This window comes from Leuciscus leuciscus (assembly GCF_965113295.1).
Source record: "Leuciscus leuciscus genome assembly, chromosome: 5".
In the NCBI taxonomy this organism is placed as follows: Eukaryota; Metazoa; Chordata; class Actinopteri; order Cypriniformes; family Leuciscidae; genus Leuciscus; species Leuciscus leuciscus.
Window position 1 is genome coordinate 48,509,953 of NC_138729.1, and position 16,494 is coordinate 48,526,446.

The 16,494-nt window shown below is 40.5% G+C and overlaps 3 protein-coding genes across 4 annotated transcripts in view; 1 reads left to right on the top strand and 2 right to left on the bottom strand.

Moving 5' to 3' along the window:
- The window catches only part of stpg2 (sperm-tail PG-rich repeat containing 2), a 28,013-nt gene extending 21,600 nt beyond the window's left edge, over positions 1 to 6,413 (bottom strand). Inside the window, exons 1-4 of the mRNA XM_082171115.1 lie at positions 5,985 to 6,413; positions 5,092 to 5,201; positions 4,865 to 5,014; positions 2,364 to 2,528 (exon numbers count right to left, since the gene is read on the bottom strand). Coding sequence (XP_082027241.1) covers positions 2,364 to 2,528; positions 4,865 to 5,014; positions 5,092 to 5,201; positions 5,985 to 6,090 — 531 coding nt within the window. The 5' untranslated portion in view covers positions 6,091 to 6,413. The remainder of the gene's footprint in view (positions 1 to 2,363; positions 2,529 to 4,864; positions 5,015 to 5,091; positions 5,202 to 5,984) is intronic.
- Positions 6,414 to 8,154: 1,741 nt separating this feature from the next.
- On the bottom strand, positions 8,155 to 10,798 carry LOC309499737 (THAP domain-containing protein 6-like). 2 transcript variants are annotated; one of them, XM_082171176.1, is made up of 5 exons: positions 10,676 to 10,798; positions 10,077 to 10,181; positions 9,509 to 9,701; positions 9,262 to 9,351; positions 8,155 to 8,762 (listed from the first exon to the last, which is right to left on the bottom strand). In XM_082171176.1, exons 2-5 carry the CDS (start codon positions 10,154 to 10,156, stop codon positions 8,454 to 8,456), a joined length of 672 nt encoding a protein of 223 aa, XP_082027302.1. In that variant the 5' UTR covers positions 10,157 to 10,181; positions 10,676 to 10,798; the 3' UTR covers positions 8,155 to 8,453. The 2 variants fall into 2 exon arrangements, with proteins under 2 accessions (XP_082027302.1, XP_082027303.1); XM_082171177.1 differs by having other exon boundaries at positions 10,612 to 10,702.
- An 18-nt stretch (positions 10,799 to 10,816) lies between these two features.
- mex3c (mex-3 RNA binding family member C) lies at positions 10,817 to 16,399 on the top strand. The gene is made up of 3 exons (XM_082171124.1): positions 10,817 to 10,943; positions 11,063 to 11,568; positions 13,178 to 16,399. The coding sequence occupies exons 2-3, from the start codon at positions 11,091 to 11,093 to the stop codon at positions 14,308 to 14,310; spliced, it is 1,611 nt and encodes a 536-aa protein (XP_082027250.1). The 5' UTR covers positions 10,817 to 10,943; positions 11,063 to 11,090; the 3' UTR covers positions 14,311 to 16,399.
- The last annotated feature ends 95 nt before the right edge of the window (positions 16,400 to 16,494 follow it).

The following is a 16,494-nucleotide window of genomic DNA, read 5'->3' on the forward strand; positions in this document are numbered from 1 at the left end:
TGTGTGCGAGTGACGTATGTGTGTGTGCGCACAGCGATCTCAGCTCTCTGTGTGCGAGTGACGTATGTGTGTGTGTGTGCACCGCGATCTCAGCTCTCTGTGTGCGAGTGACATGTGTGTGTGTGCGCACAGCGATCTCAGCTCTCTGTGTGCGAGTGACGTATGTGTGTGTGTGTGCACCGCGATCTCAGCTCTCTGTGTGCGAGTGACGTATGTGTGTGTGCACCGCGATCTCAGCTCTCTGTGTGCGAGTGACGTATGTGTGTGTGTGCACCGCGATCTCAGCTCTCTGTGTGCGAGTGACGTATGTGTGTGTGCGCACCGCGATCTCAGCTCTCTGTGTGCGAGTGACGTATGTGTGTGTGCACCGTGATCTCAGCTCTCTGTGTGCGAGTGACGTGTGTGTGTGCGCACCGCGATCTCAGCTCTCTGTGTGCGAGTGACGTATGTGTGTGCGCACCGCGATCTCAGCTCTCTGTGTGCGAGTGACGTGTGTGTGTGTGCACCGTGATCTCAGCTCTCTGTGTGCGAGTGACGTATGTGTGTGCGCACCGCGATCTCAGCTCTCTGTGTGCGAGTGACGTATGTGTGTGTGCACCGTGATCTCAGCTCTCTGTGTGCGAGTGACGTGTGTGTGTGCACCGCGATCTCAGCTCTCTGTGTGCGAGTGACGTATGTGTGTGTGCACCGCGATCTCAGCTCTCTGTGTGCGAGTGACGTATGTGTGTGTGCACCGCGATCTCAGCTCTCTGTGTGCGAGTGACGTATGTGTGTGTGCACCGCGATCTCAGCTCTCTGTGTGCGAGTGACGTATGTGTGTGCGCACCGTGATCTCAGCTCTCTGTGTGCGAGTGACGTATGTGTGTGTGTGCACAGCGATCTCAGCTCTCTGTGTGCGAGTGACGTATGTGTGTGTGCGCACCGCGATCTCAGCTCTCTGTGTGCGAGTGACGTATGTGTGTGTGCACCGCGATCTCAGCTCTCTGTGTGCGAGTGACGTATGTGTGTGTGCACCGCGATCTCAGCTCTCTGTGTGCGAGTGACGTATGTGTGTGTGTGCACCGCGATCTCAGCTCTCTGTGTGCGAGTGACGTATGTGTGTGCGCACCGCGATCTCAGCTCTCTGTGTGCGAGTGACGTATGTGTGTGTGCACCGTGATCTCAGCTCTCTGTGTGCGAGTGACATATGTGTGTGTGTGCACCGCGATCTCAGCTCTCTGTGTGCGAGTGACGTATGTGTGTGTGCACCGCGATCTCAGCTCTCTGTGTGCGAGTGACGTATGTGTGTGTGCGCACCGCGATCTCAGCTCTCTGTGTGCGAGTGACGTATGTGTGTGTGCACCGCGATCTCAGCTCTCTGTGTGCGAGTGACGTATGTGTGTGTGCACCGCGATCTCAGCTCTCTGTGTGCGAGTGACGTATGTGTGTGTGCACCGCGATCTCAGCTCTCTGTGTGCGAGTGACGTATGTGTGTGTGCACCGCGATCTCAGCTCTCTGTGTGCGAGTGAAGTATGTGTGTGTGTGCTTCAATGAAAACAGCGCATTAATAAAGAACGGTGATAAAACTGTCTTGGAACTACTTGTGCATTAAACTGTTTTATTGCACACCTTCCAGCCAATCAGAATCGAGTATTCAGACAGACCATGGGATAAATGTATATATACATAAATATAATGTAAATCAGCCATAACATTGGCTATTAGTCATAATAAATCATAATATATATCACGATCAACCAAATTTTCAGTATCACTGATATGCACTGATAATAAAACCTTGATAGAAATGGTTGATGAAACTCACTGTCACGTACACTATGGTCTTGAAACAAAACGAAACAACATAAAATGTGTAGAAAATGACAATTTTAATCTACAAAAACAGCTAAAAATGGGTGGAAAATGTGTAATCAACTAGCAACCCCTGAGCCGAGCGAGAGAAACCGAGATGCACCATGACGGATGGCCCTGTGCTTTGATACAGGGTTCTTCCCCCTCTAGAGGAAGTTGGCAGCTCAATGGCCAATGAAAGATGATTTGATTAAAGCTGAGTCCAGCATCTGCTGCATTATTGTAAGTGAATATTGAAATATAACGTAAAGAATAATTACCCAGGGTTTTCGGTCCTGACAGTAAAATGGATGAGTGCTGCACTTTGTGACTTTTTAAAATAATGCAGCGATCATTAGTAATGGAAACAGCCTCAGCACTAATGATGCAGAGCGGAGGGGTATTAGACGGTCTCCTGTTAATGGACACATCTGACCTCACACACACACACTCAATCCGCTCCATTAGACCTGTATCTTTTTCATGACTGAGTGCACATCCATTTACACATAGTGCTGGGAATCTGTCTGACCGGTAAGGGCTTGTAGAAGGCCGGGCCGAGGGTCTGGTCTCTGGTGGGGGGTTTGTGTCTGTGTAGGACACCTTGAGCATCCTCTTCATATCCAAACGCCTGAGCGGGAGACGGGATGGATGGAACATCAGGATTCAGCAGCATCTTCATCACTTTATGGACGGTCTGCAGGCATCGTAAAGACATTTACTCAAAAATGCAAATCAGCATTAAAGGGTAACTCTCGCCAAAATTGAACCTAGGCTATTTTTGTTAATCTACCCGAGGCAAACTTTCGTTTAAAAGCATAATTAAAATGGAAACGGCACTTTTAAGATTTACCGTATTTTCGTTTTCGGTCAAATTGCCTTTTGAATGGGAGTGCTTGGGGCACGACTATGATAGCATCAAAATCACTATTTTTAAAACACTAAGAAGACTCGAGTCGACACAACATGAAACTTTGCTGGAAGTGTCACCAGGGGCTCTACACATGAACTCCAGCATTGACTACATTGTTTGTGTACACAGAGTTTACTAAAAAGAAAGGTTTTGTACGACTCACTTTATCAGTTAGTGTTTCCGGTGGCTGGAGTTTTGTCAGTCAAAAGTAGTCGATCTCCGAATGCAACGTAATGAACTGACTCCATATGAGGAAATGTCATGAACTTGTAATTTCAATGAAAACCATGGTAACTTTTTAAAAATTTATATGGAAACAAGCTTTAGGAGCTTTGCATCTTTACTCTCCTCATGTTACGTTGCATTCGGAGATCGACTACTTTTGACTGACAAAATTCCAGCCACCGGAAACACTAACTGATAAAGTGAGTCGTACAAAACCTTTCTTTTTAGTAAACTCTGTGTACACAAACACTGTTGTCAATGCTGGAGTTCATGTGTAGAGCCCCTGGTGATACTTCCAGCACAGTTTCATGTTGTGTCGAGCCTTCTTAGTGTTTTAAAAATAGTGATTTTGATGCTATCATAGTCGTGCCCCATACACTCCCATTCAAAAGGCATTTTGATCGAAAACGAAAATACGGTAAATCTTAAAAATGGCGTTTCCATCCTAATTATGCTTTTACATGAAAGTTTGCCTCGGGTAGATTAACAAAAATAGCCTAGGTTGCATTTTGGCGACAGTTGCCCTTTAATAGATTGATATCCATTACAACTGCAGGGGGAAAGTATGAGAACCGTTTGGATTTACCTGGATATCTACATTAATCGCTGGTTACACTTTATTTTAAGGTGACGTAGTTACATTGTAATTACTCATATAAGTACTGAGTAATATTAATTAACTACATGTACTTACTATATAGTTAGGATCAGGGTTTGGTTTAGGTTTAGTTACTGTTATTACTATAGTAAGTACATGAAGTAACGTGTACGTCACCTTAAAATAAAGTGTTACCTAATTGCTCATAAAATCTAATTTGATCTTTAACTAAATCGTGTGGTTTTATTGAACACTTTGTCTAAATATTGTAGATAAATGTGCGTAATTGGTGTGAAAATTACACAATTTAAAGGTCCCATGTTGTCAAAACTGAAATTTCCTGGCTATTTTCATGATAACAGAGGTCTAGGTGCCGTGAAACTACCATATAAGCTTCAAAACAGTCGATCCACAGACAAATGCACACAGCCTGCATAAAGTAGCTGTGCCTTTTCACAAGCCGTTGTGACTTCTGTAAAAATGTGATGTCAGAACTACTCAGTCACCGTCTTCAGTCACCACCCCCACCAATGGTGCGTCACTCAGAAAACAACAGGCCAATCAGAAGAGAGGCTCATGAATATTAAGTAGACAGGCCAAAATCGACCTGTTCTTAGCAGAGCTCCTGAGAAAGGGGCTGTAAAAAATATATTAAGATGGTTTTTGGTACTTATTCCGCAAATATATATTTTTAAGGACATCAAAACCTAAAATAAAACTTCAGAAAGGTGTACAATATGGGAGCTTTAAAAGATGCAATGATCCTACAAACAGGCTTCATTATCTTTATGCAAAATATTATTTGTTATTTTTCCTTAGATTTTTGGTTGAAATATGGCCTACACATTTCTTTGTAAATTCACCTGTGTAATTCACCAAATTAAATTTTTTGATATATTTTTAACACACACACACACACACACACACACACACACACACACACACACACACACACACACACACACACACCATCTCATCTTATGTTTATTTATTTTTATTAACTAACTGTCTATATTTTGGTAAATGTGCATAAGTGGTGTGAAAATGACACAATTCAAAAGCATGCAATGATCCTACAAACAGACTTTATTATCTTTATGCAAAATATTATTAGTTATTTTTCTTCTGATTTTTGGTTGAAATATGACCTGGACATTTCTTGTGTGAGATTCACCTTTGTATGAAATCTAAGTAAATTTGTCTTCCCATAATAACAACAACACTTGATATGATCTTCATAACTCATAACAATAAAAATAAATTATAGTCCATGTGATAATCCAAACTAACGTCTCACCTTCAGACTCTTGTCTGGATTGGTTGTTCTGTTCTCTGAAGGGGACACATTGTTCGTAACATTGTACGCTCCCGGCCCCGGCACATCTGACACCACGTCATCAAACCGCTTGGAACGATTCTGAAGACTGTTTCCTCCCAAAACATGATTCTGCAATATTCCAGTTATTTTGCACTTGTCACTGACATGTTAACTGATTGCACAGTGATATTAAAACCATAACATACCCTGGTAATGCCACAGTTATACTGTCCTGGTCCAGGAGAGAGGAGACCACTGCCCGTCCCCAGGAACCCAGTCTCTCTAATGGACAGCGAGAGGAAGGGGGCATACGAATCTGTAGAAATATATCAACAATTACTCTTACAAATAATATTGACAATTATTATTATATTGGTATTAATACACTATACAAATCCAATAGATTGATCACAGGTGCCTAAACTATTTTTTTAAAAAGTTTAAAAAATAACTAAAAGGGGTTGCACAACCTAATGCCAGAACCTTTTATTTATTCTCTAGTCTATCTCTTTAGAAAACTCAGCTATATTCTGGCACTTTACATTAAACAATATGGAGGTCTGAAGAACCTGTAATTTAACATCAAATACTATAGCAACCCAAGAAAACTATACAGAGAAAACGGGTCTGCAAAGAACCAATGAATAACCTTTTATGTAATATCTATAGTTCTTGGTAAGGTTTTGAACTGCCTTATGAAAATTAACCATGGTTTTATTATAGTAAAAGTGTAGTAACCATGTTTTTTTTTTATAAATTTTTTTATGACCATTTGTATAAACACAGTTTTACTACAAATACCATGGTTAAACTGCGGGTTAGTTTAGCAAAACCATGGTTAATTTGTGGTAACCATGTTTTTATTTATTTATGTGTAGTAAAACCATGGTCAATTTTGGGGCCACTTGCATACACTTTGTGTATGCAATGTTTAAGACTGTGTCTCAAAGGGATAGATAAAAATACCTTTTTATGTAACTGATTTTAAGAAGTTATGACCAAAATTTAGATGAATAACTTTTAAGACTAGTCTAAGCAGGCCAATGGTCTTATAGGTTTTAAAAAAAATAACTTTATTTCACGTCAAAATGAAACTTACTGTTTTTGTCGCTCAGAGACCTGCTGATATTATAAGATCCTGGTCCAATTTCAGACGTGGTGCTGCTTAATGTCAAATGTGTGACCCTGGGAGCTCGATCATACATGTTGATTAATTATTTATATTGTACATGAAATGTGTTTAATTAACTAATGTAACACACTGTGAGAGCAGTGAAGCGTCTTTCAGTCACTGGAGCGCGTCGGCGCGTTGCCTGGACGCCAATTACAAATACTTTGAAGTTCATGAATATTAATTAGGAAATGGAGACGTCAGTGACTGCCTGCCAGTTTAACCTGTTATGTTACCTACCTACACACACTTGAACCATTTTCTGCAGAACTGCTTTGCTGAGAACAAATAAACGGGAATTGATGCGTTATGTAAATAAAAAATGTTCCTCTTCCATTGACAAAAACACTGTTGATGACAGATGCTATATTGCTTAACGTGATTTTTTATTAGCTGTTGTTTTTGTATCACATTGCTGAGATGGTAACTCCCTTTACCAACATAAAGTAAAATGAATGTAGTTTATATGACAGACTTTTGTCATGTTTCATATTTCTACATTTACACATTGATTGTGGAATCTATAGAGTTTATGCGCTTGTGTTTATGCACTGACTTCTGTGTGATTTGAGCATGTCTGTTAGAAACCTGATCAACTGAAACATTCTGGATTAAAAAAAGGTATGTTACCTACCTAATGTTCAGGAGTTAATCCGTCGTCTGAGCACTGAAACACAGTCACAGTCTCTCTCTCTCTCTCTCTCTCTCTCTCTCTCTCTCTCTCTCTCTATACTCCAGTCTTCAGTGTCACATGATCCTTCAAAAATCATTCTAATATTTTAAATGGTAATAATATTTCACAATATTACTGTTTTTTGATCAATTAAATGCAGGCATGATGAGCATAAGAGACTTTTTTTTAATTAAACGTTTCGGCTGTTAAAGGGATACTCCACTTTAAAATGAAAATTCTGTCATCATATACTCACCCTCATGTTGTTTCAAACCTGTATGAATTTCTTTCTTCTGCTGAACAGAAAGGAAGATATTTAGAAGAACGTCAGTAACCAGACAGTTTTAGGTACCATTGACTTCCATAGTATATATTTTTTTCCTACTATGGAAGTCACTGGGACCAGAAACTGTCTGGTTGCTGACATTCTTCTAAATATCTTCCTTTCTGTTCAGCAGAAGAAAGAAATTCATACAGGTTTGAAACAACATGAGGGTGAGTATATGATGACAGAATTTTCATTTTAAAGTGGAGTAGCCTATCCCTTTAAAACCATAGCTAGATGTCTCTTCCGCGCTGCTGGCCAATGGAGGTCGACGTCCGCACACGGCGGCCATCTTGCCACAGGGAGCTCGCTCACTCATAACATTGTGCATGTACTTTTAAATAACCATAACTTGCTCAATTTTCTACCGATTTTCAAACGGTTTGGTTTTTTATAAACGTCAGAGATGTAGTTATGACACTGCATACATATGAATAATTATAACAATGGACTTCCATATGAAAATATCCTTGAACAGAACCAGATAGGTGCAATGAATATTACACACACAAAGTAATTATGTTAAATCAATATATAGGCTACTAAAACTAAGTGTACAGAATGGCAACATGACTGACTTATATATATATATATATATAAATATATATACACATACACACTTTTGTAATATGAATATTACTATTATAATAAAATAATTTGAATTATTACATGTTTTTTCTTTCTGCCGGATAACAAACATCTCTGAACTGACCATATTTCAGCCCTCTAGGTCACTTGATATGACTTAAGAAACACAACTGAGCCCTAGCACCAGGTCTTGTGAAGCTGTGTGCAAAAGCAGATCAATATAGAATGAAAAGGAGTACTTTAGACCATTATTTGCCAAGGTATGGTCATGCGTATTTTAAAATGCCCTATGGAAACTCCCCATATAGGACTTTTGGTTACCCAAAATGCATACTGACAATAAAAGGCTTACTGTGTGGCAACCTCTATGTGTAGAATCATAATGAAATGAAATCAAATGAAAGGTAACACTCTGATGCTACTTGTAGGCTATTTGGATTGCATGTCAGGGGTTCTGATATAGAATATAGAATGAATACACAAAATATGGAATAATTACACAAAAGTCTCTATTTGTAAACTATTATACAAGTGTCATTTATTTGCACAAAAAAAATAAACAGGTACATGACTCCCCTTTACAAATATACAAAAAAGAAATGCTGTAGAGAGAACTACACTACTCTTGAAGTAAACAAAAACATACCTTGGGCTAAAAAAAACATACCTTGGGCTAATGCCCTTTGAAAAGGACAGTTTTATTAAGTTTCTGTCACATGTTGTTGCTCTGTAAGCTGAGGTTTGTAATTCTGGCGATGTGGCGCAGCCTTAACTTAAAAAACATGCGTCTGCGTCTCGCCGATGTGCTCCCCTAACACAAACACATCCTCTGAACCGATCCTTTTTCGGACAATGTAAACAACCTCAAGCAGTTTGATTGGCAGTGATCGTCTGGTACTTCCTGATGCCTGCCGAATGACCCACTCTGCTGCCCTGCCCGCATGTTCATCTTGGCCCTCCTTTCTCTCCTCAAGGCATTACTCTTCTCCCGCTGCAGTTTCCTCACTCTCGCTGAGGCTTCTTCAAGTTTGGCCTTTATAGCCTTAGGGCAAGCAGGCAATGAATACAAGTGATCAGTGGCCTGCCGCTTGTGGCTCAAACTCCTCTCTCCAGTGGCTCCCTGTTGTTTTGCCAAAATATACAAATATATAAATTATATATGGAAATTAATAAGTTACTTTAACAATTCAATCTTCACTTTTAGATTCTGTGAGCCTAAATACATGTTTAGGCTCTCCAATTCTCCAACAGAAAACACTTAAGAAATTGTATAGGCTTGTCCACTTATAAGGCAAAAATATGTTTTGTGGCTCTGGACAAAAATGGCTCTTTTGATTGTAAAGGTTGCCTACCCCTGGTTTAAGTTTCAGTGTTCACACGTTTATTCATTTATGTGTATAAGCGACGGAGCAAGTGAGATTGCCAGTAGTTCTCAAACTTTTTACACAGAGTACCACCTCAAATAATATTGGGCTCTTAGACTACTAACACCATATATCTTTCTGGGTACCACCAAGATAAAGGATTTAATAGAACAAGCCACATGATGCTCTCATTTGTTTGTAACAAGCCATATGATGGTCTCATTTGTTTGACATTCCACATGCAAAAACACTCACAACATCAGGTTGAGGTGCACGCTGAGACAAGTCCAATGGCAGGTCGTCTTCCGCTCTTCTAGTGGTGGTTGCGCTTCTTGTTGCTAGCAGCTGAAATAAAGTAAAGAAGTTTTGAGTGTCTAAAATGTGTTGTAATAAACTACACATTATACAACTCGCAGAAAAAAAAACTAAAGTGACATTTAATCACATATTGATATATCAATCTTATACACCTTGAATTATTGTTGGTCAATGATACACATACCCTTTGAAGATGAGCTGGAAAGTTGAAAATGCTTGGCACAACGCCATCTTTAAGCCGGACAGTCTGCCCCGTTCTGTCAAAGTCCTCATGCCTGAAGTGCTCACTGCAAAGCAGTGTCCTGTCAGAGGCAACAAATCCTTCCCTTCTCAGGGCAAGTTCCCACTGCCTCCTTATCTTTTCGGCTTTGGGAAACCTTAAAAACGTGAGAAATGTACCCAGATATATAAATTATTGTCAACATTTCCAACCCTTTTTTCCTTCTTTCAACATTAAGGGTAAGGACAAAAATACACACCTAAATTATCATATGTTTAGGGTAATTGTATGTAGTCTATGTGTGCATGTATGTACTTTAGAATAAGACAACCACACTAAACAAGTTATAAAAAGGTGTGCAAAAGAAACATTCAGCGATTGTGTTAACAAACTTTAAAAAGCTTTGGGTCAACAACAATACTATTATGTCAAAGCCCCGCTGTTCCTGTGTAACAGGACCTGTATTGTACATACACCCACTAAATAACTAACGATTATCCCAAATATAAATCATAATATTGTCATATCTTACAGGTGAAAGGTGATCCCACGGGCTTTCGTTTTGAGACTACGTTCATTGGAGCATCCGTAGGCTGCACAAAAGTCTGGCATCTCCTCTTATAAAGCCAGCACTTTCCTGTAACATAAAGCAAGATGTTTTTAACAAACCAACCTGATTGAAAATCATGTGCAACTTAAGTTATATTGAAAAGAAAGAAAAATTCTGCTTCTCCCACTGATGTAAAATGGCTGGGTAGCAGAAACTGTAACGTTAGCTGCTATAGGTCTCACTCAAAGCTTATTGTTATTAGCCAGCAACTAACTACAACCACATCCACAAATATTGTAATTTAGACAAAATATTAGTTGTCATAAAATCGTTATTGGTGTCAGTAAAACCTTTATAATCGAACAGCTCGATTGTGATCTCTGCCTTGATAACTTGTAGCCGTGATGCACAACTACGCTGCACGATTAAGTCGTTTTTCGAAAAGAAAATCTGCAATTTCAACATGTTCCAGCATTCAGAATTATAGCCACGTTAATAACGTTTGTAAGAAACCAACCCGTTTGTAAATCCGTCAAGATTTCAGCGAGATAAGAGGATTTGTGTTCGTGCTGATCACTCACCTTACTTCAGATACCACAGAGCTCGCCAGAAAGCTTCCCTGTGCCAAGATGGCCGCCAGTGATGCCGGAAGAGACCGTTTATATACTGTCTATGGAAGAGACTCCGCCTTATCTATGGTTAAAACCTTGATCCGCGCCGGCGTGTGGCGCTGTGCGCGAGGATCAGCTGTTCACAAACATGCGCGAGAATCCCCGAAGAACCGTAAACAAAGAGATCCAGTAGAACAGGGTCACGGAACCACATCTGCCGCTGCTGTAAATACCAACCGTAAGTTTAAAGACACTTAACGCACTTTATGAATTGCATTTTCTGTATTTCTGTACACTTGAATACAGTAACAGAAGAGCTTTGCCGTGACACTAAGTTTGTTTATGTGTGTCCCGCAGTGAAAGCAGGACACGTTGTTGGTCGAGCATGCCCAGTAACGCAGCTCAACTCTTGGAGTCAGACGATACTGAACCGGACCTCCCGGTACTGGTACCGAACCTGAGCGGGTTGAGCCTCCGGGATGATGAGAGTCCTTCAGGACCACGTGATACTCCTCATCTGGGTGTCCTGGGTGCGGTGTTGGACCTCCAGCCCCTGTCCCAAACTAGATCAGAGGAGGAAAACAGCACCAACAACAATATTATCAGACATGATGCTGATCTGGACCAGCTGAGGGCCCTGGCCCTCACAGGCATGGAGGCACCGGGGACGGGTGGGCTCTTTCAGGATGGGCTGGGCGAGTCCCAAGGCTTCCACCAGGTTCAGGGGAGGATGATGATGGCCATGATGATGATGCAGGAGGGCGAGAGGTGTGCACTAAACACCAGGAGGAAGAGCGTGAACACAACAGAGTGTGTGATGGTGCCCACATCTGAGCATGTGGCGGAAATAGTTGGCCGACAGGGTGGGTTTGTTTGCTTGTGTCATGTTTAATATTCTAATATTGTGACTCATTTTGTCTCACATTTCAGCCGGAGCAGGGCTTAACATTAATGGTTTCTTTCTGTGCTGGGCCTGTTGGGATTAGTGATTCAGGTTTGAACTCGCCCGGCTGATATTTTCATAGACCTCACCTTGGAGAGAAATATATATATATTAGGGCTGTGAAGCGATTACACTTTTCAATCAAATTAATTGCACAGTGTGACGATTCATTAATCGCTAATTAATCGCACATCAAATTTGGCTGTGAAATTACCCCCAAAATATAATTTAAAGTCATTATTGGGTTAAATGGGAAAATCTCAAATAGACAAAATGGCTTTCTCTTAATGAATGGCCATTGAATCATTGGTTCACTCGTGTGATATTGCATAACTGTATCATTATGTAAATATGAGACAAAAACTCATAAAGGGGCATTTTTGCCTTGATATCTTGAATTTTAGGGTCTTTCTAACTGCAGTCAATAGGCTTCATCACGCATGAGTTGTTGCCCTGCTTCATGTTCATCACCAGCATGAACTGTACGAAATGTAAGATGAACTACGTAGGTCTGGGGCGGGGTTGGGTCCATTAAACCTGTTAATAGTTTTGACATGTTATATTTCCCCATACCTAAATTAATTAAACTAACACGTTTTAAACCGACAGCCCATATACAAACTATAAACACGTTTATATACAGGAATAAATTAAAATATAAAACTTATTTTAAAATGTAATAATTATTATAAAACTACTGTTTTTACTTTATTTTTCATCAAATAAATTCAATTCAAATTAGCAGAAGAGACAAAAACATTAAAAAAAATCTTAATTATTCCAAACGTTTGACCACCAGTATTTTTTATATATATATATATATATATATATATATATATATATATATATATATATGAACTATGTAAAATGATAGAAATTGTACTTTTTTTTTTTTTTTTTTTTTTTAAGAAAAATAAGTTTAGTTTAGTCATAAAAAATTGTGAATTGTATGGGCCAAATGTTCAATATCAGTGCATTTCTAATGAAATGTTGCTGAAAATGGTTTTAATAATATATGCTGTAACTGACCTCATTGAACTGTCTGTTACTATGGATTACAGCTGCCCCACTTATCTGTGATGACGTGATGTTTAGTCACTGCACTGTATGAAAACAAGTTGTGTAATACAAGTGAACTAGCGCACTGACAACACCAGGTTACACTTTATTTTACAGTGTCATTGTTACATTGTAATTATATATTTAAGTACTGAGTAATATTAATTAAGTGCATGTACTTACTATAGAGATGTTACTTACTACAGAGTTAGGGTTTGGTTGAGGGTTAGTTGCATGTAATTATGCATAATTAACTGTTAATACTATTGTAAGTACATGAAACATATGTAACAAGGACACTGTAAAATAAAGTGTTACCCAACACCATCTATATTAGTATTGACCAATCAACATCAAGGACTGCTCTAATTATGCCTGAGAGGAGATCACTTGTCTATCAGTCAGTGATTGATTGATTGTCTTCTTAAGCTAGCAATGTGCTGACTTGTCTGTATTTCTGCTCTCTTCAGGTTGCAAGATTAAAGCTCTGAGAGCAAAGACCAACACTTACATCAAAACACCCGTTAGAGGAGAAGAACCAATGTTCGTGGTGACCGGACGAAAGGAGGACGTCATGACGGCGAAGCGCGAGATTATGTCAGCGGCCGAGCATTTTTCCCTCATCCGGGCGTCTCGGAACAAACTGGCGCCAAACGTTGGACACAACAGCGTCCCTTGCCACCCGGGACAGACGACCATCCAGGTACGGGTGCCGTATCGAATGGTAGGGCTCGTGGTGGGACCGAAAGGAGCGACTATCAAGAGGATCCAGCAGCAAACCCACACCTACATCGTCACACCAAGCCGTGACAAAGAACCAGTGTTTGAGGTGACCGGCATGCCTGAGAACGTGGATCGAGCGCGCGAGGAAATCGAAGCCCATATTGCTCTGCGTACCGCGGGAAACGTGGACACCAGCGCAGACGACGACGACTTCCACTACAACGGCACCGACGTAGGCTTCGAGTCGGGAAGCAACAGAGCCTGGCTCTTCTCCGGCGGCGTCTCAAACTTCAACAACGGCAGCTTCCACAGCAACGCCGCGGGATACCGAAACGACAGCTCCAGTTCGCTTGGAAGCAACTCAAGCGAGTCGTACTACAGCGGCAAAGGCAGCGGAGTGGCGGATCTCAGTCCCGGCAGCACCGGCGGTACGTTCTGGTTTGGCGATTCCCAGCTTCCCTTGGGATCTGAAGATTCGCCTGGATACGACGGGCTAACGATGACGGCCCCGTCCACCAATCCACTGTGGAGCACCTTTGATCGGGGAGGCGCGAGCTTGCCGAACACGCCGAGGCTCTCTCCATCCCTACTCGCTCGTCTGTCTCCGCCTCTTCCGGAGGCCCTGGATCATCATCATCATCATCCGCTGGTTCGGCTGGTGCAGGAGAATTCCCAGAGTCTCCCGGCCTTTGGTACGGCGTTTTCCCCGTCTGGCGGCGACAGCACGGGCTCCAGCTCTCCGCCGGACATGCGCACCTTCCCCAAACACAGCCAGGTTCCCGCGTGCGTACGTTGCGGAGACAATGCGGCGGCGCTTGTCCTGGGAGGGCAAAACCTCGTCTGTTTGGAGTGCTCCAACTCCATCCTGCAAAGCGTGTAGAGAGCAAGAGTAAGATTTGGGATCACAGAGTAAACTGGTTTATTTTTTACATTGATAAATACTTCTTCCTTCTTTATTATGTTTAAATAACTGGGAAATGCAGGTTTTCAATCAATTCATCTCAAAGATTTCCCCATTTACATTTAGCTGCTACGACGTTCTTAAGGCAAGCAGTGCTGGGGTTTAGCAGCGCTAAATCGTGTTTTATTTTGTTGGTTTGTTACTTTGTTTTCAAGGTATCGACTCTGTTTTTACATTTTCATGTGCCTGATTCCATGAGGGTAGCGGTGCACGTTGGCGCTGTTGCTGGAAAAGCATCCGTGGCCTTGAGTTTCTGTTTTGCAACACTAGAGTAAAGAAGCATGCGATCATACAAGAGCCGTCCTGACCTCCACGACCCTGAAGCCTGCACTCCATAAACATTTAAGAGCGTTGCACATCGTCATTAAACACGAGCTAAATTCATTCGCGTGTAAAACGCTCATTTTGCATTGAACTGAACGTCACATTTTAGATCAATTTAAACATGGTTTCCGCTTGGGTAACATGAATAAAACCCCAATTTCGCATTCAATTCATTCAGTAGCTGTGTTTCCATCCACCTATTTTTAATGTGAATTTTGGGATATCGCATAAAATATGCCAGATGGAAAACGCCAAGATTCGCATAAAAACTTGTGCTCAATTGAGACGTATAATTTTTTTATTTGGTAAGAAAACATGCGCATAATAAACTGATGAAAACAAATGAACTAAATATAATCGTGATTGCGAAACGCATGACTCGACAGATAATGTGATTGGATAACTGAACTAAACCAGTGGATCAATCTCATTGCACACCATCTTGTTTTTTAATCATTCTGAAATACCTGAGCCAAAGTCCGTCATCACAATGATTTGGCTCACATGATTACATTCCCAAACATCCGAGCACAAGATAACATGAAAGCGTTTGTTACAGCGTTTCGTCTGCATGCTCTGATGCACAAAGCGATTCATTATATTGGGGGAAAGAAAAGAGTCATAGGCTTCCCTGGTTGCAGCAACTCTTTTATCAGTTTATTGATACTCTGCGGCAGTTTCACAAGATTAACTCTTGAACACATACGATGGAAACGACTTTATTCATATTCCACTTCAATTCGCATCTCTAGATGAAAGCACGTATAAATATGGTCGATTGTTTCACGAATGAGGCCCTTTACGTTATGGCATGTGTCCGTAACGACTCCTCTCATTGCCTTAACTGAACGGGTCGTGCCGGGCCAGCACAGGGAGTCGTACCGAGAGGAACGGGGGCGTTTAGGACCTGAGAGGAGCGATTCTGTCGACGAGAACGTGCTAGAAACAATCCCTTCTCAAAAAGTGCAGGCTGACACGGCTAATGACGTCATTATTTCACAATCACCACTAAACTCAGAGAAACCAAGGCATCCATAACCTCTCAAGATTCACTTTGACAAGTTTTTTTTTTAATATAATACAATTTTGTAGTATTTCTGTAGTCTATATTTCATATTCAAATACATATATATATTAAGATTAAATATAAGACTATTTGGCAAGCAGTCGGCTGCTGGTTGCCGTAAGTATTAGCTTGTAGAGTGTTGACGTTAGGTACTATAGAGCAGGAAAGAGCACACCTGCATGATTTATTATCTAACGATTCTTAAATCGCAACAAAAAAGCCAAGGATCCAATATATATATATATATATATATATATATATATATAATATATATATAAACGCTGCATTAGGTCTGCATACTACCACATTATGAACAAAGTAAAAGTCCTATGTTAAACATAACTGGGAATTTTGTTTATCTAAGGGATTTTTACCATCACACTGCAACAATGTTTCTGTATTTGATAATTTTATTGTTCTTTTATTATGTATATACACATATGCAGGGACATGATGGCATATAAGTTGTATTCAAATTAAAAATATATATATTTTATGATATGGCCTTACTGTCCTGTGGCCAAAGCACTGATATTATATATTTGCTGTAAAAAAGAATTAAGATTTTTATTTTTCTGATATTAAAGTTCCTTAATAAATTGTTTCATTTTAAACTCACTTACCGAAGTGTTCTGTGTGATTTGAGTTTATCTTCAGCCAGGTTCGTCCGTATTTTTATGGGCTCAACATTAGTATGGTTCTCATGCATTAGT

Bases quoted from the DNA above. Each gene is read 5' to 3' on its own strand.
- LOC309499737 (XM_082171176.1), bottom strand. From the start codon at position 10,156: ATGCCAGACTTTTGTGCAGCCTACGGATGCTCCAATGAACGTAGTCTC. The intron at 9,702-10,076 runs GTAAGATATGAC...CACGTTTTTAAG, and splicing joins CGTGGGATCACCTTTCACCT to GTTTCCCAAAGCCGAAAAGA. The intron at 8,763-9,261 runs GTGAGTGTTTTT...GCAAAACAACAG, and splicing joins GTGCACCTCAACCTGATGTT to GGAGCCACTGGAGAGAGGAG.
- mex3c (XM_082171124.1), top strand. From the start codon at position 11,091: ATGCCCAGTAACGCAGCTCAACTCTTGGAGTCAGACGATACTGAACCG. The intron at 11,569-13,177 runs GTGGGTTTGTTT...TGCTCTCTTCAG, and splicing joins GGAAATAGTTGGCCGACAGG to GTTGCAAGATTAAAGCTCTG.